At 40.0% G+C, this 26,744-nt stretch overlaps 1 protein-coding gene across 3 annotated transcripts in view; it reads right to left on the bottom strand.

Annotated features, from left to right (window-relative positions):
• Window positions 1–7,163: 7,163 nt before the first annotated feature.
• Window positions 7,164–26,744, bottom strand: part of OTC (ornithine transcarbamylase) — a gene marked incomplete at both ends in the record, with an annotated part of 57,916 nt that continues 38,335 nt past the window's right edge. Inside the window, 6 exons of one of the 3 annotated variants that reach the window (XM_084258353.1) lie at window positions 7,164–7,223; window positions 11,450–11,587; window positions 14,202–14,351; window positions 14,430–14,483; window positions 22,807–22,929; window positions 25,185–25,338. In XM_084258353.1, coding sequence (XP_084114479.1) covers window positions 7,164–7,223; window positions 11,450–11,587; window positions 14,202–14,351; window positions 14,430–14,483; window positions 22,807–22,929; window positions 25,185–25,338 — 679 coding nt within the window. The remainder of the gene's footprint in view (window positions 7,224–11,449; window positions 11,588–14,201; window positions 14,352–14,429; window positions 14,484–22,806; window positions 22,930–25,184; window positions 25,339–26,744) is intronic. The other 2 variants (XM_084258355.1, XM_084258354.1) reach the window with 2 other exon arrangements.

Raw genomic sequence — 26,744 nt, 5'->3', positions numbered from 1 at the left:
ACTCCAAGAAAACAGATGCCAACCAAGAATACTCTATCCCGCAAAGCTCTCCTTCCTCTTTGAAGAAAGAATATGGACCTTCCCAGACAAACAGAAACTCCGGAATTTCATTGCAACTAAACCCCCACTCCAAAAAATACTACAAGGAGTCCTAAAGCCAGAACCTCAGAGGGACGAATAACAATGAAAGAAGGCCAAAAAAAAAAAAGTTATTAAAAGAATAAATAAATAAAATCAAAGGAAAGACAAACACAATGGCAAATACAGATGTTAACATATCAATATTAACTCTAAATGTAAATGGACTAAACTCTTCAATAAAAAGACACAGAGTTGCAGCCTGGATTAAGAAACAAAACCCAACCTTTTGCTGTCTCCAGGAAACACATTTAGCTACAAAAGATAAAAATAGGCTCAAAGTTAAAGGATGGAAAACAATCCTACAAGCAAATGGACCAAAAAAGAAAGCAGGAACAGCTATACTTATATCAGATAAAACAGATTTCAAACTCAAAAAGATAAAAAGAGACCCCAATGGTCACTACATTATGATCAAGGGGACAATACTTCAAGAAGAAATAACACTCATTAACATATACGCACCAAACGAAGGAGCACCAAAATATATCAGACAACTGTTGTCCTCTCTGAAAACAGACATCAGAGAAAACACATACGTAGTGGGAGACTTCAACACACCACTATCAACAATGGATAGATCAACAAGACAAAAAATAAGTAAAGAAACCAAAGCTCTAAATAAGGACCTAGAGCAATTAGGCTTAACAGACATCTATAGAACACTAAACCCCAAAAAAACGGAGTACACATTTTTCTCAAGCGCACACGGATCATTCTCCAGGATCGATCACATACTGGGGCACAAGACAAACATCAACAGATACACCAAGATTGAAATCATATCAACCATCTTTTCTGACCATGAAGGCATCAAACTAGAAATAAACCATAAAAAGAAGGCAAGGAACTTTCCTACCTCATGGAGATTAAAAACCACACTACTGGAAGACCATTGGACTAATGAGGAGATCAAAGAAGAAATTAAATATTCTTTGAATTGAACGACAAGGAGGACACCAATATCCTAAATGTATGGGATGCAGCAAAAGCAGTAATAAGAGGAAAATATATAGCAATAGAAGCTCACATCAAGAAACAAGAAAGAACGCAAAGAAACAACCTAATCTCGAAGCTCAAAGATCTAGAAAAAGAACAACAAAAAAACCCCAAAACCAGTAGAAGAAAAGAAATAATAAAAACCAAAGCAGAAATAAATGAAATTGAAACTAAAAAAACAATCCAAAAGATCAATGAAACCAAGAGCTGGTTCTTTGAAAAAATCAATAAAATAGACAAACCCCTAGCCAGGCTCACAAAGGAAAAAAGGGAGAAAGCACAAATAAACAGGATCATCAATGAAAAAGGAGAAATCACAACGGACACAGCAGAAATCAAAAGAATAATCAGTAACTACTATGAACAGTTATATGGAAACAAGTTTAACAATCTAGAGGAGATGGACAAATTCCTACAACTCTACAATCACCCAAAGCTAGATAAAGAAGAAATAGAACACCTAAACAGACCAATTACAATTAGCGAAATTGAAATGGTAATAAAAAACCTCCCCAAAAACAAAAGCCCAGGACCTGATGGATTTACAAATGAATTCTACCAAACATTCAGAGACGAATTAGTGCCTATCCTTCACAAACTCTTCCAAAAAATTGAGAAGGAAGGGACAATACCAAACACGTTTTATGAAGCCAACATTACACTAATACCAAAACCAAACAAGGACAACACAAAAAAGGAAAACTACAGGCCAATCTCCCTAATGAACACTGATGCAAAAATCCTCAATAAAATTTTAGCTATCAGAATCCAACAATGTATCCATAAGATAATTCACCACGACCAAGTTGGATTCATTCCAGGGGCACAAGGATGGTTTAACATCCGAAAATCAATCAACGTTATCCAACACATCAACAAAAAGAAATATAAAAACCATATGATAATATCAATAGATGCTGAGAAAGCTTTCGACAAAGTGCAACACCCATTCATGATAAAAGCCCTTGAAATTCTTGGGATACAAGGAACATACCTCAACATCATAAAGGCCATCTATGACAAGCCAACAGCCAGTATCATTCTCAATGGTGAAAAGCTGAAAGCAATTCCATTAAGATCTGGAACAAGACAAGGATGTCCACTCTCACCATTGCTTTTCAATATAATACTGGAAGTCCTAGCCAGGGCAATAAGACAAGAGAAAGACATCCAAGGAATCCAAATAGGAAAAGAAGAAGTCAAACTATCACTATTTGCAGACGATATGATATTATACATAGAGAACCCCAAAAACTCCACAGAAAAGCTAATTCAACTCCTCAATCAGTTCAGTAAAGTGGCAGGATACAAAATCAACACGCAAAAGTCAGTAGCCTTCCTATACACAAACAATAAATCTGAAGAAGAAGAAATCAAAAAGACCATCCCTTTTGTTATTGAAACAAAAAAAATCAAATATTTGGGAATAAATCTAACAAAAGAGGTAAAGGACCTATACAAAGAAAACTATAAAACACTGTTAAAAGAAATAGAAGAAGACACAAAGAAATGGAGAGACATCCCCTGCTCATGGATTGGAAGAATAAACATTATTAAAATGGCCATCCTTCCAAAAGCAATATACAGATTCAATGCTATTCCAATCAAAATTTCAATGTCATTCTTCAAAGAAATAGAACAATTATTGATGAAATTCATATGGAATCACAAAAAACCCCGAATAGCCAAAGCTCTCCTGAAAAAAAAAGAAGGGAATGGAGGCATCAGACTCCCAGACTTCAAACTATACTACAAAGCCATAATCATCAAAACTGCATGGTATTGGAACAAGAACAGACATACAGACCAATGGAATCGAATAGAAAATCCAGAAATAAACCCACAGATTTATGGTCAACTAATCTTTGACAAAGGAGCAAAGAATATGCATTGGAGCAAAGAAAGTTTGTTCAATAAATGGTGCTGGGAAAACTGGGTCACTACATGCAAAAGAATGAAGCTTGACCACCACCTCACACCATACACAAAAATCAACTCAAAATGGATTAAAGAACTAGACATAAGACCTGAAACCATAAAATATATAGAAGGAAATATAGGCGAAACACTACGTGATTTGCACATCAAAGACATCTTTACAGACACATCACCCAAAGCAGTGATAGTGAAGGCAAAGATAAACAGCTGGGACTACATCAAATTAAAGAGCTTTTGCACAGCAAAAGAGACAATAACAAAAACAAAGAGAAACCCCACCAACTGGGAGAACATTTTTGCACCCAACACCAATGATAAAGGACTGATCACAAAAATCTGCAAAGAGCTGATGAGACTCAACAACAACAAAGAAAATAATCCAGTCAAAAAATGGGCAGAAGAGCTTAAAAGAAACTTCTCTGAAGAGGAAATGCAAATGGCCAACAGGCATATGAAAAAATGTTCAACATCACTTGTCATCAGGGAAATGCAAATCAAAACTACCATGAGATACCATCTTACACCAGTGAGAATGGCACATATTAAAAAAACTAGCAACAACAAATGTTGGCGAGGGTGTGGAGAAAAAGGAACTCTTCTGCACTGTTGGTGGGAGTGCAAACTGGTCCAACCACTGTGGAAAGCTGTGTGGAGATTTCTGGACCTACTAAACATAGAGCTTCCATATGATCCAGGAATTCCACTCCTAGGTATTTACCCAAAGGACACAGAAACATCAATTCCAAAGAACACCTGCACCCCTATGTTTATAGCAGCACTGTTTACAATAGCTAAGCTTTGGAAACAACCCAAATGCCCAAAAATAGATGACTGGATCAAGAAGATGTGGTACATATATACCATGGAATATTACTCAGCATTCAAAAAAGATAAACACATGCAATTTGCAGCAACATGGATGGCGCTGGAAGGGGTCATGCTCAGTGAAATAAGCCAAAAAGAAAAAGAAAAATACCAGATGGTCTCACTCATAGCAGGAATCTAGAAAACTTAAATAAGGGACCAGGAAAACGAATAACTATAAGAAAGTGAAAATCAAAATCAACAAAAAACTATGAACCAGAGACACTTTTAGGGGGGCGGGGGTGGGAGGGGAGGGATTGGGGTCAGAATGGGGGGGCTGCAATTGTATGGGGAATATAACAATAAAATTTATTTTAAAAAAAAATCTTTGAAAAAAAATAAAGTGATTTTATGACATTTAAAAAAAAAAAAGTTTGTCCTACATACCCTCTCTGTATGTCACCTTTATTCACTTTTATCACTTGCCCTGGACCAAGGGGTCCCTACCACTTTAATTGAAGCTCTAAGGTCACTTGTATAGGGGGTTTGGCCTGGTATTGCCATGCTAATCTGTGCAGATCCTGTTGCTTGGGAACTTTTACAACAGTCAAATCAGTAGCAGAACAACTATTTGACTTATCTGACTTTGGATTATTTCTCTAAAGTTCCTGGAAACTTAGCACACACACACAAACACAAAAAAACCAACCACCAAAACGCTGATGATTCTTCCTCAATATTGAAATCACTGTGTTGTAATCACTTGATATTTTTACTCCCAACATTGCAGTGGAGAAAGCCTGGAAGAAAAGAAGTCTTTAGCTAATTATATAGTGAAGCAGATAGAATCTATTATGTTCACTAGATACTTTAGGCTTATTGCTGAAGTTTTTGTTGCACAGGAAAGGGAATGATGATGAAGGGGGCAAAAAGGAACAGAAGATGAAAATAGCTTTAAAAAATTTAATACTAAATTTTCCTTCCCTGTTTTCTTTATTCTCAATTAATAATATCCTCCTAAGGTGAAAAGTTTAAAAGGCAAAATACATTGGGTTTAGGTTGAGAAGGGTGTTAAATTTTGTGTACATAAAAAAAGAAAATTTGGGGGTTCTTTGAGGTAAAAATAGCTACATTTTGGCAAGAAAATGATTACAAGTTCTTTTTGACTAAGGGAAGATGATTATACCTTCTACTTTATGCAAAGAATAACCAGTAAAGAGATGTGAGCTCATTACCATGGGGGACCATTTAGGAAGTGGAAGGATACTCAGATGAAGTCCTTTATGTGTAGACAAGTTTGAGGGAAAGTTTCCACAATCAATAAGGTGCCTTCTGGTTAAATCATTCCTATACTCTCTGCTAAAAGAAGATAGTTCACTAATCTCCACTCTTTATTTCGTAAGAGCTTCCAGTGAATTACCACAGACCTGAAAGTCACCTTTGATGTTTACTAGAAAAATTGATTTTTCCTGTAACATTATGATGAGCTTTTTCTCCCCCACAAAATGTTTTATTACATCTTCATTGCAAATCTAATTTGTAATTTGTCTCTGACTGACTTAGTTAAGTTACAGCTCTCTGCTGCAGAATGTCAGCCAACCAGCCTGGAAATATTCTTCTAATAGTAGAGGTGGAATGTAAAGGCAATGACTTTCATTGTACTCTGTAAAATACATTATTTTTTCTTTTTCTTTTTCTTTTAATTTTTATTTTTATGGATCTTGTTAGTGTTTTGACAGTATAGGATTTCTCACCGCAGGGATGGTCACTGCAGCTCTCCCACCTCCATAGTCCTCCACCACCTCTATGGGCTCTCTCCCCCAAACTTGTTCTCACCCCACCACCCCTCCCTTTTCCTCCTGGATGCCTCAAATCTACGGTCAGTTTTCAGGGGTTGGTTTTAATGTTTGTCTGATCCTTTGTTTGGTTTCTTTATATTCCACGTATAAATGACCCATCCATTTTTTTTTTTAAGTTCCACTCATGTTCTTCAATATCCTAACTAAGAAAATATAAATTATTTTTAAAAGTGCTGCAATAAACATTGTTGATTATAAAAATAAAATAAAAGGGAAAAATACAGATTATGTCATAATAACCCAATAATATAAATGTTGGTCACCCATGAGAGACATCTAACTTTATTTAAGTATTTTAATCTAGCAATGCAAATTTTCATTCTCTTGAAAAAATTGAAGGAAAAAATGGGTTAAAATGTGGCAAGGAGAGCCTCCCTGGTGGCGCAGGGGTTAAGCACAGCACTGTGGGGCTATCCACAGCCTCTGTAGCATGACTTTGATCCCTGGCCAGCCAGGGAGATACCCACATGGCGCAGCAGACCTCTCCTGTCTCACCCACTGCTCCCCTCAGTCTCTGAGGTTTGCCTGTTCTGTTCCCCACTCTGTCTCTGGTAAATCCTCTCACCCGCCATACCTCTGGCCTGTACCCCAGTTCTTGTATGCATAAATAAATAAATCTTTTTAAAAATGTGGCAAGGAGATTTATGCAAATAGCAGTGTATGGTGTGAGTAGATGAAAAATAAGTACAAAAACATAAAAAAAATTAAATTGCTCCTGCTAGAGACTTTGAACCTACGAAACTTTCATTCTCTCATGGATCTGATGTTGCTAGCTAGGTAGCCGTAGTTTACCACTTGTTCACATAAGCTACTTAGACCGTTAATACTAAGTATTCATTACAGAGAAGAGATGTGTGCTTGGAGGGCCCTTCTTCCCACATATAACTGACAAAACTCCAGAGTTTGGGTACAATTATAGCTACTTTCCAAGAATTCCATCACTCACCTCTATAAGTGAGTATCTGTCTACCTCATTGGACTGCAAATTGTACTACATCAGAAAGATGGATCATTTGGCTTCCTTGTTGGTCCCGAGGGATATAAACACAACCCATAGATCTACCAGCAGCTGACTGCCTGGTAAATGTTTACTTATAAATTAGCATGGGTGATAATTTATTAAGGTAATAAGCATAGATTACATTGAACGGCTTAGACATTATGTGTTATGAACACAATATTTTATGTTTAGTTGACGCAAATGTATATGATTATTAATATGATACCCAAACGTAACTCAGAAATTGTGAATTAGAGAGTTGAAACCAAGTCAAGCCATGCATTATAATGCATCAACACTTAAATTAAGGAAGGTTTCACAATGTCAAGACATTATATACTTCATCAAGATTTGTTTATTTCTTAGATTGTCTTCAACTTCTGTTACTGAAGAACATGGTTCCTCTCTTGACAGGTGTCACAGCATCAAAACTTTGGCTTCTGGAGCTTAGGTGAGTAATCTGTCAGCAGGGACACCATGACAGCCTGGGATGACACAACAGAGAAAGAGAAAGAAAGAAATGGATAAACATTAGCAAGTCTGCTTAGGGACCAAGAGAAGGGGAGCTGGGTTCTAGAAAGTTCAGAAGGCCTGGCAGTTAAAATGTGTTTTCCTAAGGAAATGATAAGAGGACAGTTTCAAACTAATATTATTTTAATGTGGAGAAAGGAAGGTCAGGAGGGACCAGGCTGACCCAAGTATATGCAAAACCACCTTGGTTACTCAGGCCTCCCTCCAGGACGCATGGGTGAGAAGACTGAAATGAGATACCACAGTGGAGCTATGATTGGATTTTTCTAGTCCTAAGTAGAACCCAGGTATTGGCTGGTTTTAGAGAAATATAATCCCTCCCACTGTGGTTTGGTCACTCACAACCTTGAGAAGTTTAAGTTTTATCAGACACAGAATAATAAAAGTAAATAGTTTAGGCTAATGAATAATGTCTGCTATCTGAATCTCGGTCTTGTGAAAGAGCATTAACTTTATAGCCAAGAGGACAACCTCCCCTAGGCCATCAGCCACAAATGGTAATTTTCACTTTTACTCCTACTATTTTCACAATAATGACAATAGTAATAATATGGGAAACAACAATGAACAACGTTTATTGAGGGTTTACTATGTATCAGACAGTGTGTTAGGTGCTAGTGTCTTTTGTGTTACTCAATTAAGAAACATTTGCCAGGTGCTGTGCTAGGTGCTGCTTTGAGCTACAGAAAAATGATCTTGCACTGCCTCATTTAATGTAACACGCTTTTAAGGGAGCTTATCATTTATAGAAAAGGAAATCAATCCTCAAAGCAACAGATAGCACTGATTTCTCTGACACCACTCAAGAGGTAGTTTTATTGCCTTGCAGGTACGTGTATTTCCTTTTCCAACATCCTAACTAAAAATATATAAATTATTTTTAAAAGTGCTGCAATAAACATTGTTGATTATAAAAGTAAAATAAAAGGGAAAATACAAATTATGTCATAATAACTCAATAATGCAAATGTTGGTCACCCATGAGAGACATCTAACTTTACTTAAGTATTTTAATCTAGCAATGCAAATTTTCATTATCTTGAAAAATCTGGAGAAAAAAAATGGGTTAAAATGTGGCAAGGAGGTGTGGTTCTTATATTTCAAAGGTGTTCATCGAATGTATTCATTGAACAGTTACCAAATATTGGACCTTGTGATAAATGCTTTCTGGGCATCATACCATTTAATGCTCTTATCAGATCTGTGAGGAGGGAAGAGATATAAAAGACAGATGAGGAAACAGACACAGGATTTTCCTACATGTTGGTAAGGGGTAGAGCTGTACCTGCTTGTCCCTAGAACTTGACCATCATGTTCAGATGACTCTCACCTCATTTAAGTTTCACAACCTGATAAAGTTGTTTCTACTTGAATTTCCTTTTCAAATGAATAAATGGGGCTTGGAGAAGTTAATCACTTGCTCAGGATCACACAGGGAGCCCAAATAAACCTATGTTCTGGTACCCATATCCTATAATTGCCTTCATGATACAGAAACGTATTGAGCACTTATTTAGGGTATTTATGTGGCATCATTTTATGTACAGTGAAGATCATTATAGTAAATCCTCACTTAATGTAGTTGATAGGTTCTTGGAAACTGAAATGTAAAAAAGAAACCAGCTTTTCGAACATTAGTGGGCTATGTATTTTCATCAACATTACAACAAAACGGCATTTAACAAATTGTTATTTGAGGTCCTGCTGTAGAGACAAGCTCACTGCACTCATTATAGTAGAGGACAGGCCACAAATAGACATGGATGAACTATCAAGGAGTGATAAATGTCATTAGAAAATGAAACTAAAAATGGGATAAAGGAGGCTGGGGCACAAGCTAAGACTGGATGAGCAGTCTTAAAGAAATGGCATTAAAGTTGAGATCCAAATGACAAGGAGGAATTAGGAAGGCCAACTCTGGAATAAGAATATACTCCAGGTAAAATATTTTAAGCTTTATTAATGGGTTCCCAGCACCACATCTCCGGTTTCATTTTGCTTTTAATGGCCATGGCATGTGTCAAATTATTTCCAAATGTAAAATCTTAGAAAGTCAAGTTGCAGCAAAGCTTCCAGATTTAGCGAAGTAAAATAAATAAATAAATAAATGCAGACATGCTAAAAAACATACAGGCATATATACAACTATTTGAAAGCTACCAGCATATCCAAATGTTGCATGGGACTTATCTAAGCAATTATTAGTTGTTCATCTGAAATTCCAATTTAATAGGAAGTCCTGTATTTTGTCTGGCACCCCTCACTTGGAAAGAAGTAAGAGATTATAAAATACTGTGACTCACATTTGCAATGGTATATATAGCTAAGGGTCATCCAGAGAGCAGTCCTTTGAAGTATCAGCTTTTTTGCAGGCTTACTTTAGGTTACTTTTGCTCCACAGTAAAATCTGTGAGTCCTACAGGCTTACTAGTTACTAAAAAATGCAAAAGTCAGCTTTGTGGGGAAGAAAGGGTGTCCTTTTCTATTTTTTTAAACAAAGGGATACAAAGGCCTGTACACTATGGAGAGAACGATATGGTGACGGGAGGGCTCTGAACAGCACTGGGGAAGTCACCCAGCACGGGGGCCTGAAAAAGCTACTCTGAGTGCTCTGAGACCATTTTTACTTTTAAAATGCTGTATTCATTGTGAACAAGCCCTTCACCCTATTTAATTATATACCTCACATCAGTCATTATGGGCATCTCAGAACGTGGAACCAGATTGTATCTTTCCATCTGTCTATCCTGTTTGAAATTCAGATGTGTGTTTGGAAATTATTCTCTAGAGAGTAGTGCTGTCCAACAGAACTTTCTGCAGTGATGGAAATGTTCTATGCTGTCGCCACATGTGGCGATTGAGCACTTAAAATGTGGTTAGTACGCCAGAGGAAAGGAATCTTAAATGTTATTATATTTTAATCAATTGAAATTTAAATTTAAATAGGCACATGCGCCTAGTGGTTTCTGTATTGGATAGGGAAATTCTCAAGGAAAAAAGTACTGTACTTTTAGAACATCCCAGAAAAATCTATCACAACAGTGTTAAGCCTAAATACCATTCTAAATAAGCTGTGTAAGAATAATTGCTTTGCCTATAAAATGGGAATTTAGACTAGACACTCTCTAAGGTCACCTCCCACTTGAAAATGCCATGTGTCTCTGTGAGTTGTACTGTGTGAGAACTGCACACTCATTTTTTGATCTCCAGTTCCTTGCAGAGAACTGGCAGACTGTAGATGCAGTGTTTATGGTTGCTGAAATGAACTTAACCCAACGGGGTCTCTAAATAATCTAGTTTAGAGACATAAAGAGAGCGCATATCTGTGTCCACCTCCCTTGCAGGATCCATGTCAGATAACACTAGTCATTGTATCTTCCTGAGGCCACAGGAAGGCTTAGAACCTTCTGAGCACAGGAATCCAAGCAGCCTGTCAATGAGACTGGGGACCTTAGATTAACAATCATTCACCATTTCTATAGTTTGATCTGCTTGTTTTATATGGGAGGAAACCGGAACTGCCTTATCCAAGAGGACACGGATGATGGGTATTAAAGACAGTTATAAAAGTCAAGTTTCCTTATCCCCCGTTGTGTATTCTTTCTACTTTAGAACTTCTGCCTTCATTTTAACATGGTTATATCTCGTCTTCTTTAAAATATATTTTCCCTGTAGAGCCAAGGTAGGACTTAAATGGGTAGACATAAGCTATCACTGTGCATACGCGTACATATATACGCACATATATAAATAGCCTGTATATATCATGAATTTAATTTTTCCAGTAAATTGAATTTAACATTATTGTTTAATAAGATCTTTTAAAATTCAGGACTGCAGAACATCTTTATAAGTGATAGTTTAGAAAACTTAGTTTCCTCCTCCCTGAATTTCTAGAAAGGACTGATTTTAACAGATATTGGTTGATTTATCTTTGCAAATGTCAATCATCTTCTGATAAAGAATAGAATGCAAGGAAAAATTTTTGCTATCTATGGCATTTTAAATGCTAATTAGCAATAATAAAGTATTATGAATTTTCTGGGATAGAGGGAGGGAAAATCAATGCCATATGAGTAGGTGGATAATCTTAGTTGCTTATTATCTACCAAAAGGCATGAATGACCAAGTTGGGTCCTCACGGAAAGACTCCTGCTTATCCTCCCCATTGCTTACTTACCATAATTGTCCACTTTCTATTTTCAGCCTCTGGAAACACAAGTGATCGTGGACAATAGAACACTTCATCATCCACTTCTTCTGGTTTTCTGGGCAAGCAGTGTAAAAATGTCCAGTCAGAAGCAGCAACTTTAGCAGTCTAAAGAAGAGATGGGACCCAAAAAAAGAGAGAGAAATGGGATAAGATGCATTTTGACAACTATGTGTAGCTGTCTTATTTGTCTTCTTCAGTATTTAAAAATATATCTGGCCAGAGGCCAGAGATCAATTCCAAGGGAGAGACAAAGGGGAAAAGTGAGGATTTAAGCTCAAAGCACCCAGGAGAAATTTATATGGTACTTTCAATGGCTGGAACATTATAGTCATTTTTTTTCATCAAAATTTTATTGATTTGCCATTTTTTTTTACAAAAATATGTGCTTGGAGTACAACTTTATACCTCAATATGTGTACATGCTTCACTTGCCCACAACTGAAGCTCCAGGGCTAATAAATATAGTCATTTTTTTTTATTTGGAAGATTATGGCTCCAAATTAAAATATTGTTTTCTGGTTCTGTCTAGTGGGATAATGAACATTTCAGTAAAGTGTCCTACTAGTGTAATATGTGACTGATAGCAAGAGGCACCAATAATAGCCCAATATATTTTAAAAGTTGCTTTTATGTGATTTATTGTCTTTTGAGCTTATGTTCAAATTATGGGTTTTAATATTTAAAGCATACTCTGTCACTAGTTAAAACAATTTTGAAAAAGACCACTGAGGTAGGAGTGCATTAAACAGGATTATCACTATACATACTAGATGTTTGATTTTTAATTGAGCCATCATGCACTAGAAGTTTCATTCCTAATGCCAATGTACTAACAGTTTTAGTTTTCTCTAACAGTTCGTTTTTCAAAGTTACATTTTTCCATGCATTTCCATTGCTCACTTAGAGATTCAAGACTACATTCCCTTATACTTTTCTACTTACAAATTACCACCTTTGTACTAAGATTTTGTTTTACCTCTCATCCTACTTCTAGGTTCAGAACCTTCTGAGTTTCTAAAATACTGGCAACGGAGTAACATTTGAATCACTCACTTGTCAGTGAGATGACTGTTGTTCAAACCTACAGCCCCACCACCAGAAAAATGTGCAAGCTTGGTCAAAGTAAGTATGAGGCAAACTACAGAGAATTTAAAATTTTTCCGTAAAAACATTTGCCAACTATATGACAAAAGATTAGTCACAACATATAATGAACTCATATAAATATAAGAAGGCAAAAGTAATCAAAATTGGGCAAAGGATATGATAGCAACTTATAGAAAAACATGGAAATGGACAATAAACAAAAAGATGCTTCACTTCATTAGTAATCAGGGAAATGCAGATTTTGAAAAGCATGAGATATAGATTTAAAAACATAAATTACAGGAATGGAGAGAGTTCAGAAGGATTATATATCATCAATTCTATTTGGATAGACAATTTTTCAATATTTCCAGTATTTCACATAATATTTAACACTACATCCATAAATTCTTCTTCTAGGGATCTATCCTCCAATAATACTTGCAGAAAAACATGTATAAGGACATTCACTGCAGCATTGTTTGTAATTGATCTTATTAGAAACAGCCTAATTTATCAACAGAAAACATTTTAAAATATTATGGTCCGTTCATAGTTTGGAATTCTATGCAGCCATTAGAAACAATGAAAAATCCCAAAAAATCTAAGACGTGTTGTTAAGTGGAAAAAGTAAGTCAGAATAATGTTTTTAATCTGCCATTTATGAAAATCAATAGTTGTGTTGTGTTGGCATATGGAAATACATAGAAGAGGTCTGCAGAGAGGCACATCAGTCTGTAATACCTGTGGGAATAATCATTGCTAAGGGCTCTGGGAGAAAGACATTTCACTTTTTATTTTTCAGATATAATCCTGAAAAATTTATACATTTCTATTTGGCATGTATAAATGAGAAGTCTATATTTATGTTACTTTATGAACAAAATATCTTTGTAATGACTTAATACCTTTCTGTACCAAAACAAATTACTCTGCTGAAAAAATCCTAAGGTACACCTGACTTTTAGGGTGTGGCCCTGAAACAGCAGCATCACCCAGGAACTTGGTAGAAATGCAAATTCTTCGGTCTTACCCATGACCTACTGAATCAGAAACACTGGTAGAGTTGAGGTGGAGGGGGGAGCAGGGGGGGCATCTATTGCCAGCTCTGTATAGAAACCTAAGGCATACTTAAGACTGAGAAATATTGCTTCAGATGTCCATAAAAGGCATTAGATTAGATGGAATCCCCCTAGAATGCCCTAAAGGTAGGTAGCACAACTAAACTGGACTTAAGAGTCTAAAAAATTGGAGGCAAGGACTAACCTGAAGAAGATAATTATCAAGTGTTTCATAGAGGAGAAATCAGCAGAGACCACATGCAGCAGAAACAACCTGATGTGTCTAAACCCAAAAGAATAAAGGATTCCAATGTCTCCATGGCTGTGAGAGGGGAAAAACTGCTTCTCTCTTCTCCCTGAGTTTCAAATGGTTTCATCCAGGTCAAATGGGTCTTTCTAAAGGACACAGTGAATCTTCCAAACAGAAATTCCTGGGGGATATGGTCATTAACCTTCTGAGTCCCTAGGGAATGCAAGGATGGCCTGTTCTCCCTCAAGTGAATGAGCAATTGGATGGTTTCTGGCCTTTACAGTTAGAATTAATGAAGTGTCAGACAGGCATGAATTTGTACCTTCATTGTGATCTGATAACCACGGAAAGCCTGGAGCCGCTTTTTCTTCTCCTCTTCTTGCCCCATGCTTATCCAAGTGTCTGTAATTAACACATTGCCTCCACGAGCCGCTTCCAATGGATCATTCGTCAGTGACAGCTTGGTACCGTTCTAGCATACACAAGCACTGGGTTATACAACTTCATGGGCCAGAGAAAGGCAATTACAACTGATATATAAGGAACATACCTCCTTGGCATACTGCTCTGCCAACTTGGTTACAGTAGGATCCGGCTCATACCCCTGTAGGGGGAAGAATTGAACTGTTATTTAAGTTATTTTCTTTTACATAGTTTGTTACACATGCTTCCATTTCATTTCAACAATCATCGGCATTGTCCTTGCCTTTACTGCTTAAACTTGTAACCTAATCAGGGTCTATAGAATATAATTTTTACATCTAGAATTTCAAACCTGATTAGTGCTTTTTGTAATTTAAAAAGGTAACCAATTGCCCCACTTTTATCTTTGACCTCCATAGTGATAAAGACAAACAGGTGCAGTGTTTTCCAGTTCCTCTTAGTGCCTCTTCTTGATCCTCTAATAGCTTAAGAAGATTATAAACATAATTCTGCAACCTCATGTGTTTTCTCTCAGCATCTTACCACAAGCTCTTTTTTAAATGCCTTTTTGGGCTGAAATGCTTTCCTCAACTCACTCCACGTGGATAAGGCATTCAGGGCTCAGCACAAATATTTCCTGCTCAGAAAAATCTCCCCTGACCACTCCAGCTAAATATACATCTTATTATTTTGTACTCACCAACAAACTTCTACAGCAGGTACTTGCTTTGAGATTGCATTTACCCAGCAAGTATACTCCTTTTGCTAACATCTATTTGTTTGGGGTGGTTTGGTAAATAAAGGGATAGAACTCAGGTGAGGCACTTAGGGCACAAAATCTAAGAAGGTGCCATCAGAGCCCTGCAAGGATAAATTTTGCACCACGTGGGCTTTGCTGGCTCACCTAGTGCCAACTCTAAGTGAGGGAGCATTCTGGGAGCAGCTGAAGCCCCCTGTAGGGTAAAGAAAATATCAGGCTTTTCTGCCCTTCCGCCATCAGGATAGATGATGGATCCTTGCCTGAATGCATGCCTGATGGCAGGCACCTGGAATAGGGTGTGGGCATAGGTAGATGGGATTCAGCTGAGCTAAGACTGTGCTTTTAAGGGCGGCGTCACGGAGGGACGCCAGTAGCAGCAGCAGCAGCAGCAGCAGCAGCAGCAGCAGCAGCAGCAGCAGCAGCAGCAGCAGCAGAACCCGAAGAGAAGCCGAGAAGCAGCAGAACGAACGCCAGAGAACCCAGATAGAGTAAAGGCTTGCTGGGGGCTGGGAGGCCTGCCAGCCTCCCAGCCCCCCAGCCAGCACCCCTGCCTGCCATATGCCTGGTGAACCCCAATAAAAGACCTGCAAAACTACTGAGGACTCTGACTCCTCCTTTACCCGGTCTGCATGGGATCAGAAAACCTGCACTGTGGTCCATTCCTGCCCTTTACACCCCCCAAGCTGTTTCAGACCTCAGACTTTGCTCCTGTACTTCCCTCTTCAGTCTCCCACCTGTTCTGTACACAATAGAAAGATTTGTTTTCTCTGAAGCTTTCAATGTTTACTACTTGTTTCTTAAGTCGAAGCTGATTAATAAGAGTATCAAGGCTCCCCAAAGACATTCCCGGCTTCTGTGTCCTTTAATTATTCTCAACACTGCTGCAGACAGCCGACCGTACTGTTGTCCCTGTATATGTCTTGCCCTTTTCTGCCAGTACAGTCTTTCACCCTTGAACACCTCCCCACTCTGTTCCCTCCTGAACATCTTCATCGGAACATGTCAGCTCCTCCTTTGTGAAAAGTCTAGCCCAGACTCACCTCCAGAGCCTCCATATGGAGCCTTGTCAGTCCAAATACCATAATTATCCTCACCAACCTCCAGCCTCCTTATGTTCCTGAAGTCTTTGCATGTATTATGAGTTGATTTTTATAAATTCTCAGTAGGGCATTGGGGTGAGTGCTGTGATGTGCCGCCCAGATTCCCCCTTATGCATAAAGGACTTATTCCCCCTGTACTAGATGTGCTCCCAGAAGTTGTCCCTCAAAGGGCTCTCAGCCCTTTCTGGGCACTGCCCCAGCTGCAGAGAACTCACTCACCCAAGGTCACACCCCCTCCCAGGGCCACCTACGTTAAATGACTGATTGACAGGAGGATATGAAAATCTGATTCCCTCCTCCCAACTTGGGGCAGCTGAAATGGCCATCACAGATCTGGAATTGTCTAAAGGGTCAACTAAGGCTGACCCTGGGCCTGCGTGCCAGCCCACAGTCCACCCGCTATCCACTCTTGCTTCCTTCCTCTACCTTGTTGAGATTGTTGATGTCAAGGACACACCCTAAAAAACATCCTACACATCCTACAACTGAACTCTGTCTCCAAGTCTACTTCCCGGAGAACTCAACCCGAGACAAGCATGTTCAGGTTTACTAATATGAAACTGTTTATTTGCACATAATTGTCTATCATAGTTCCTTCTCTAGTCACAAAATTCTTGAGGAAACTACTCGATGATGATGATGATGATGATGGCTGCAGATGTTTTAGCAACTTTGTCACACTCAGCCATAACTCCTAGAGTTTGTTGATGAGCATTTGGGAAAGGTAATTAATAAAGCCTCGCTAATTTAATAACTAAGGATGTGACCAGTCTTACTGCTAAACATAAATGGAGAGTCTGGGCTGTTACTCCATGTGCCTCTGGCCTTGAAAATTTAGCCAGCACGTTGAATAGCAGGTCCTACACTCCCTAGGCATAATCATTCTTAGAGAAGGAATCAATAAGTACTTAGAGAACCAACAGAGAGGCTTGGAAATTAGAAAATCACCCAACCTTGCATGCACTGGGCCATGACGGAGAATACAAAGAGGAATTCTTTACTCACAGCTCAGCTTTCAATACTAAATCACTCATTGGCTTTTACATAAATCTTAAAACCAGATGAAGAAGGTGATTAACAAACCCAGTTCAGTCTAAATATTCACTTAGAACAATGTTAAAATCATTACCTTCAATAGTTTATGGAAGGATTTTACAACCATGGACAAAATTATGTTTTCTTGAACTTGTAGGTTATTCTTGGTTGAAGGATGGGGAAATAGATTAATTATGGCCTTGGAAACTTTTCAGTGCTTCTTAAATTTATAATAAATCTCCTAGTTTGGGCTTTAAAGGAAATAGATCTACTTATAAATTGATGGAACAACTTCTGTGCTATCAGATTTTCCAGAAGAATTTTTTAAACTCTTACTCCCACCAAGATTTAACCAGGTTTTATTACTCTTTGTCATTTAAATGAGTTTCTGCATGAGAACAATACTAAAATTACTCTGTAATATTGGGATTTTTCTTTTAATGTTAATAAAACATCTTTGACATGTAATAAAATGTTGAAACTATGTTTTTCTCCTACAGAATAAAGGTTTTCTAAAAACACCTTATAGAAGGGAACAATGATTGCTAATGTAAATTAAATGTAATATAAAATGTTTTATCTGTAAAAAACTAAATGCTATAATAGCTTGCATTAATATAAAGTCTTTCTTCAAACTAAATGTGCAGTGAGAGTGTGTTGACTCTCCCTTCCCATGAAGTGAAGAAGAACCACCTTTAGCAACATGTCAGATCTGAACACTTGTCATTTGCAACAACATGGATGGAACTAGGGGGGCATTATGCTAAAATCAGTCAGAATGAAAAAGACAAATATCCATGATTTTAAGTGTATGTAGACTGTAAAGAAGCCAAACAAAGGAACACACAAAACTAAATCAAAACAAACCCCAGAAATCTGACTGTAGAATTGAGGCTACTACAGGGGAAATTTGAGGATAGGAGCAAAAGGAGGAAGGCACCCCCGCTGGACCATGGTGGAGAATTATAGATAGGATTCTATTCTGCTGAATCATGTACAGTGTTGTAAACTAATGTCACCTCAATTTTAAAAAATTACAAAAAAAAACCCATGTCAGATCTGACACTTTATTTTAGTTCACACTGAATGAAAAAGAATTATCTGTTGCAAGAGTCATCTCTCTGGGTACCCGCAGCTTACTAGAATAGGGCAGCTTCTGATACATGCTGTTGCCTATGTCTACCACTTCTTCCATGGCAAGAATACTAGTTTGAATAACTTTATGCCCAACCAGAACCTCAGAATATGACCCTACTTGGAAATAGGGTCTTTGCAGATTAATTAATGGGGATTAGGGTGGGCCTAAATTTAATGACTGGTGTCCTCTTAAGAAGAAGAACATTTGTACAGAGACACAAAGACACAAAGAAGATGGAGGCTGAGTGAAACAAGCATAAGCCAAGCAATGCCTGGGGCTATAGGAAGCCACAGAGACTAGGAAGGATCCTTCTGCAGAGATTTCTCAGGGAGTCTACCCTGCAGACACTTTGATCTTGGACTTGCAGTCTCTGGAACTGGGAGACAATGCATTTCCCTGATCTTAAGCCTCCTAGTGTGTGGTCCTTATGGTAGCCCTAAGAAACCAAGGCAGGAGGGGGCATTGACTCAAAGTGGTTCAGCAAGAACATTAGGGAAAAGCCTGTGTGTGTGTGTTTGTTTGTGTGTGTGCGTGCACACACATGCTTGTTTAGCAGGATGCAACAAATAATGCTGATCCTCTCCTCAGGTGCTTTCAGAGGATCACTTTTTAGTGTGGATCTCCACACCCAGCCCTCTCAGTTCTTCTCAGAAGGTGGTCCTCAGGCTACCGGGCTGGCTGCTTTTCCTGCCAAAGGGGCTTTACCACCCCATCTCCCCTTGCTGCCCTTGACTAATGAGTGGTTCAAAGGATGGAAGCCTGCCTTCTTTGCCTGGGGCTGGCACAACTCTGGAGGAAAATTTACACTCCAGAGCTCACGTGTGAGATCAGGCTGAAGCTGGCATGGCCTTAAGGTGAACTGGGACTCTCCTAAGATTAGGGCTGAGTCCTGTGTCCTCCCCAGCCCCCAGTCCTGGGCAAACTGGGTAGTTGGTCACTGAAAATAACACCCACGCTTAGATTTTCCTTTTTTCTGTCCTGCTTTCCCTAGTCTCATTAGGAGTGTTTCCTTAATAACTCATCTGTGCATAAATCCTCACGGGGTGTGGATGTGTGGGGAAGCCAGCCTAAGACACTGGAGGACATGAGAGCCTCAAGGATGTGGGTATTTCCTGTTGGAGAAAATAAGCTATTTCTCTGCACCATGCAAGTCATGTTCCCAGTGACTGGCAAATAAACATCTCAAACTCAAGAAGCCTATAGGGAGCAGCCTTTAGGCCTCATTACTCATTTCAAGATGTGTTCCCCTTTTCAGAGGGAACACACCCCAGGAGTGGCTCCTGAAAGCAAACACACACGTGTCTGGAAATGTGACAGGGTGGTGCCCAGGAGGGGGGTAAGTTCCAGGTTTCCTGCCCCACCCAAAGGAGGGTGGAGCTGAGCTGGGAGAAGCAGTAGCTGCAGAGGAGACTGAGAAAGGAAGGAAACAGGATGGAGAGCCAGAAGGAGACCTAGAGGAGGCACATGGAGCCAAGAGATACGTGAAGAAATTGCTTGCCTTTTGGTCGTGGCCTGGATGACACAGATGTGGGTAAGAGACCCGTGGGAGGTGACAATGGTGGTTTTTGTCTTGATTTTGATTTTGCTCTTGTCCTTCCTGACTTGTGTGGTTGTTTCTGATCCTTTTCTGTGGGTCACCACTGGAAGATGCTTTAGACTTGTGGCAGGATTTGGGGCCTTGCTCTGGGCCAATCCCATTTGGATGGAGTTTGACCCACGAGGGGACGGGTAACTCTGGGTGCTTGATTTAGAAACTAGGTTCTTTGCCTTTCCCGTATTGTTTCCTAATTGTATTAAAGTTCCTTTTCATTAAAGTCTCATATGTTTTGTGTTGATGCGGCAGATGGCAGAACCTCTTTAGAGCAGGCAGGTTTGCGGGGTCTGGGTTGCCCCTCTCCCTGCCCTGTAACAGAACCACTCTGGGGCCTCCCCTGGTGGCACAGGCAGTTGAGCACACCGCTGTGAAGCTGTCCGCAGCCTCTGCAGCGCCGGTTCATTCCCGGCCGTCTGTCGGCGAGGGCCCCACATGGCGCAGCAGACCTCTCCTGTCTTGCCTGCTTCTCCCCTCTGCAGTGTATTTCGTCAGTCTGCCTGTTCTGTTCCCCGCTCTGTCTCTGGTGAATCCTCTCACCCTCCTGCGCATCTGGCCTGTACCCTGGTTCTTGTATAAATAAAGAAATAAATCTTTAAAAAAAAACAGAAACACTCTGGTGGGCAGTAGTCCTCTCCTCCTCACCAGAAGGTCAGTTTCATCTTTTACTTTGTTTCTGAAACACTTTCTATTTAGGGGAGTTGGCTCATCAAAAGACACCAGATAAAACATGAGCAGCCAATGAGAAACCTAATGAGGAAAAGAATTCAGCAGAGATGGAGTATTGAAAAGATTCTGTGTGGAATCTTTCAAGATTAGTTTGGATGTGTCTCTTACAGGGTTAATGTTTATCCTTTACAAGGTCTGTTTATTTTGTGAGGATGAGGGCATGCTAATGGAGGTCTTCTTCTTAGGGGATTTGTACTTCTTAATTTGAGTGTGTTTATTTATGAATTGATGTTTTTCCGTAGGTAAAGCATTTGCGTGTTAAGCAATTCAAATCGTGGGCCTCCCCATTGAGTGCAGCGTTGTGAAGCTGTCTACAGCCTTTGCAGCACCGGTTAGATTCCCCGCCAGCCAGGGAGATTCCCACATGGCGCAGCAGACCTCTCCTGTCTCGCCTGCTGCTCCCCTCAGCAGTGTTTTCCGTCCTTCTGCCTGTTCTACTCCTGGCTCTGTTTCTGGTGAATTCTCTCATCCTCCCATGCCTCTGGCCTGCACCCCAGTGCGTGTATAAATCAATCAATCAATCAATCAATCTTAAAAAAAATCAAGTCGTATGAAAGCTTACGCTGTGAAAATAGTTTCCCGCCTACTTCTACCCTTGAAGAGCCCCATTAACCTTCTCAAAGCAACTATTACCAATTTCTTGGGTGTTAAAAGAGTGACTTTGGACTTAGGAAAGAAGTCCTGCTTCCTGTATAGCTTTGAGAAACTGTAACAGGGTACTCCAATAGAGGGAGAGGTTCTTGGTTCCCTGCCCCACCTTAAGGAAGGGTGGAGCTGAGCAGGGAGGAGAAGAGGGAGAAGACTGAAAGAAGGAAGGAAGGAGACCAAGAAAGAGACCTGGAGCAGAGACATGTGAAGAAGCTGCACTTGCTTCTTGGCCTTGGACTTGCACCAGGGGTTTGGGGAACATGGAAGGAGACATTTGAAACGGACATGGGTGAGAGACCCGTGGGGAGGTTAACAATGGCAGCCTTTATCTTAATTTTGATTTTGCTCCCTTCCTTCCAGACTTGCCTGGCCCCTTCTGCCCCTTTCCTATGGGTTCCCACCTGAAGGTGCCTTAGACTTGTGGCAGGCTTTTGGGCCTCAGTGGCCCTGCTTTGGGCCAAGCCTTTGTGTCTGGACATTTACTGACAGGGGATGGGGAACTTAGAGTGCTTGATTTGAACTATATTCTTTCTCTATTCTTTATTGCACACTAATTGTATTAAAGTTCTTTTCCATTAAAGGTCTTATGCACTAGAGTATGTCTTGTCTTGAGGCGGTGGATGGCAGAACCTATTTAGAGCAGGCAGTTTTGGGGATTCTGGGGTTCCCCTCTCCCTGCCCTGTAACAGAGCAGCAGCAGGGTAGGGAGTATGCAGGGTCATTTTCCCAGCCATTTGGGACTCAGGTTTTAAAAAGCTGATGGGTCCCTGGGCCTCCCCTGGTGGCACAGCAGTTGAGCGCTGGCTGCCCGCAGCCTCTGCAGTGCTGGTTCGATCCCGGGCGCCGGTGAGGGTCCCACATGGCGCAGCAGACCTCTCCTGCCGCCCGCTGCTCCCCTCAGCAGTGTACTTCATCATTCTGCCTGTTCTGTTCCCTGCTCTGGCTCTGGTGAATTCTCTCACCCCCCCCTCCCCAACGCTTCTGACTGTACACAGTGCTTGTATAAATAAATTTAAAAAAAAAGCTGACGGGACCCTACAGGGGAATTTTGAAACACCAAGCTGGTGAAGATGCTATCACTATGATCTTTACATTAGATTGATATTTTTCTACCAAATTGCAGTATTACAAACATGACAGCATCCTCCCCCGCCCAGGGAATCGTACACTGCCTAGATTTCTTTCCTTCTTCAGCCTTTGTGGTAGAAAGGCCCGGGGTTGCCAGTCATCACAACGGCTGCTTATGGGGCACTCAAAGGGACAATTCAGACATGCTTTTCACATAGATTTACAGCATGAAAGGCATCAGCCGAGACTATCTCCTATTGTAGAGGTGAGAAATTGGGCACTCAAGAAGCCAGAGAGCTGCAATTGTAGGGCTGGTAACAACCTAAATTGTGTGGGCTCACCTATGCTCTCCTTGACTGGAAGAGAGGTGGTTTTGCAGGTAATTGAATCTAGGGATGGTTTAAGAGCAGGTTAGTCTCAAGGCAGTTCCCCTACCTTTGGAGTAGCCGCCTGAAGGTGCATCCCGAATTTCGCAGCACTCATCATGATGGAGTGCAGGATGTTGTTGCCATCTCCGATCCAGCTGAGGGTAAGGCCTTTCAGAGAGCCGTAGTGTTCCTAAAAGGCGAGGGAGGAAGGCGATTACATCTGGAAGGGAGCCCACGTATGTGAAACAATTATTAGGGTTAAAATGAAGGAAACAGCATCCCTGTCTATTTTCATGTTTTTTGTGCAATAACCTGCATTTTATTTGCATTACACAGAGCAATTCATGACATGAATGTGCAATTCTAAAAAATAGCAACATTTGCTACTATCTTAAACCAAGACATTCTATGAGCATATAAGGATATTCATCTCTTCCTATATTTTCAAATCTAAATCTTTGTTGTCTTCTTTCATTTAGTCAACAAATTGAGCACCATTTAGGTCCAGATACTGTGCTTGGGCTTAAAGATATAAAAGTGGACAAAGGAAACACAAATCTCTGCCTTTATGGAGCTTACATTCTTTGGATAAGAAAGGGGTAATACAGTGCACCGGGACAATGTAGCATGATGGTCGAGAATGTCCTCATTCAAATAAAGTTTAAAACATGTCCAATAATACCCTTGGCTGTTGATGTTTAAAAACATGCCTGGGACACTTTGATGGTGGGAAAACTAGGCTTGCCTCACCTAAGGGTAAAAATCCTATATTGTGAAATAAGTAAACAAGGATGTTTTTTAAAACAAATTAATTTAAAAAGCATGCTTGGGAATTATAAATAGAAACATATTACCATATTATGCCCACCACCAAAGTACCCATAATCCTCCACCAGAGTCCCTCTTTCGGACTTCGTCCCACTTTTGCTCCCTTTTCCTACCCCCCTCCCCCACCCCATAGCCTCAATTCTGCAGTCAGATTTCTAGGATTTATTTTGCTTTGGTTTTGTATGTAAATTATATCTAGTGTTGTAAACTAATGTTAGTTCAATTAAAAACAATACAAGTAAAGAAAGATGTGAGTTAGGGTGGTTATAAACAAAACTGTGACTAGTAATGAAAGAGGAAAAATTGAACACAAATATCAGAATAATTTCCTAGTGGGGTGGGGGGAAGTGGATTCAGGGAGAGTTACATAGTGGGATTCAACTGTATCTGTAATCTTTTCTTTAAAAACAATAAAAATTCTAAAGTAAGATTTGACAAAACTATAATGGACACCGAGGCATTATTTTTTCTTGAGTGTCTATTAGTTTTATATATTTATAAAGATTAAGATATTTAAAAAGAGAAAGGCTAAGCAATTTAAAGGTCACAGAACTACCAGGTGGCTAAGCTAGGATTTAAATTTAGGTCCACCTGGTTTAGATTTCATGTTCTTGATAACCAGCTATTTATTCAACCCACTCCTCTTTGAATATTGCCTATTTGAAGGCATTGCACCAGATCCTGCAGGGGACAATATAATGAATAGAGCATATCTTTCTCTCTCTCTAAATGAATTTATAATCTAGTAATGATAAAGCCCCAGGGGGAAGCATTAAATTATCTGGTGTATATGTAAAGCAACACCCGCAAACATCCACTTGGTATCTTAGATACCATCCTCGCTGCATCTATGAATTTTATTCTCATCTCCAAAGAGTCTGAATTTGAGTTTAACTTCATATCTATATGTGTGCAGCTTATTCCAGTGAGGAGAAAACCAAAACTGTCCAGTTTGCCCTGTCTCCCAGAATTGCCCCCAGACACAGAAACCCAGGTTTTCAGGATTCTAAGAGGGAAGAAAATGTAGGTGGGCTATTGCAAACCAAGTGAAATTAATCTTTCAAAGTCATTGTAAGATCCTAATTTGGGGGTACAGGTTTAAGTTTGAGCCCCAATTCTATAATTTCTGTATGTTCTTAACTCTTGTCTTAAATAATCAGTTTATTAAAATGATAGAAAGTTCCCTCTTCTCAGAAAGCGATGCAATAATTGACCATTTTGAATATTCAAAGCACAGTCCCTCAGTCTTCCTTCCCTGCCACGTAGTCTGATGTATGTGGGATCACATAAAGCTTTGCCATTCTCTTTGCTCCGGCATTCCCTATTCATCCATTGTGTCAAATATGGCACCCAAAAGCAAAGTGATTGAAAGAACATGGGATGAGAACAGGCTAAGAGAGGTTGGAAATAGGACTGAGAACAGAAGGGATCTTGTAATCTGTTTTTAACAATGCTTTGTTTTCCTCGGAAATCTAGCATGCACACATGCTGTAACTCTTTGTCAAGATGATATTTGAAAACAGAACACAAGTACTATGATTTAAATGGTTCCATTTAGCGCTAGTCAGGAACCATTTGTTGCTCTGACCCTTGTGTGAGGCAAAGAAATAAACCAACCTGGAGCGTGAGGTAGTCAGCCAGGATCTGGATAGGATGGTACAAATCTGACAGTCCATTGACAATTGGGATGGATGCTTCCTTAGCCAGGGTGACCAGATCTGATTGTTTATACACTCGAGCCAACACTGCATCTGTCATGCCAGACAGCACACTGCGGCAAACCAAGAAAAGATAATCTATGTTAATTATGCTTAATAGTTCCTTCTTTAATAAGGATCTTAAACAGTAATAAGAAATGCTAATAAAATTAGAATTTTTAATGTTATAACTATCTGTCAACATGAGCTATTTAAAGGTTAATATTAAACATGTAGTCATTTAAAAAGCCAGATGTTGCTCCACTCATGATTTTGCTATTATATACAGAGATGAGAAATCAATTTTGGTCCAGCAGTTGTGACGATGAATTATAATTTTTAAGCAGCAGTTAGTAAAGTTAAAAGTGACAAGACCAAGAGGAAGATATATAAAGAAACATTAATGACCTTATGGGTACTTTCTTTGCATGTGGATCATTTTCCTTTGCATCACCCCAGAGAAAACTACATATTTTCAGTATAAAACTGAAAGTTCCAACGTGGCAGCCATGGATGTGCCTACTCAGATTGCCCGATGAGAGGGAACCTTCTGGAAGGAGCATTATTAGCTGACAGTCTCCGACTGCTACACCTTTGGGATCTGCTGCAACGCTGCCAGCGAGGTCACACTCTCCCCAGCCTATTTGAGCCAAAGACTGAGCATGCTGGGAGTACAGGAGCTGGGCCTTCTGCCTGACATGGGATTTCTCTGATGAGCAATCCTTGTGCTGGGTCTTCCCATTAAGACCAAGCTGTGCTGCCACCTGAGGCCTTCCAACCCTACTCCTTCCTTCCTTCCTTCTCTCCTTTTTTTTTTTTAATAGAGGCATGTTTTAATTATTTATTTATTTGCTTGTTTGCTTGCTTGTCCATACATGCACTGGGCACAGCCAGAAGCGCGGGAGGGCGAGAGAATTCACCAGAGCCAGAGCGAGGAGCAGAGCAGGCAGAAGCGAAGTACACTGCTGAGGGGAGCAGTGGGCGGCAGGAGAGGTCTGCGCGCCATGCGGGACCCTCCTCCGGTGGCCGGGGAGCAGCCGGGGATCGAACCGGCGCTGCAGAGGCCGCGGGCAGCTTCGCAACCCAGCGCTCAACCGCTGCGCCACCGGGGAGGCCCCCTTCTCTCCTTTTATGAGGTCAGATTTGCAGGATCTCCACCTGCCTCCTCCTGCTTCCTTTGCTTAACCCTTGACAGGTGTTTCCCTCAATAAATATCTTGCACCCTAAGTCCATCTTGGAGTCTGCTTCTCAGTGAATTTGAATTGACACTGCCAGCAGTGAACTCTGACAGGGGCTGACACTGACCGCTGCCCTTGCACTCTGCATAACTATCAGCATCTCTGAAAAAAACAAACAAACAAACTACAAATGCTCAACACCCTGCAAAACACACACACACACACACACACACACAAACCACCAAGAAAGCAAGAAAAATTGTTGCCATGAATTCAAAAAACACACAGAAAGACGGATATCA

Source organism: Talpa europaea (assembly GCF_964194135.1).
Source record: "Talpa europaea genome assembly, chromosome: X".
Classification (NCBI taxonomy): Eukaryota; Metazoa; Chordata; class Mammalia; order Eulipotyphla; family Talpidae; genus Talpa; species Talpa europaea.
Note: the sequence above shows the minus strand (reverse complement) of the source record. Positions and strands in the feature narration are given on the sequence as shown.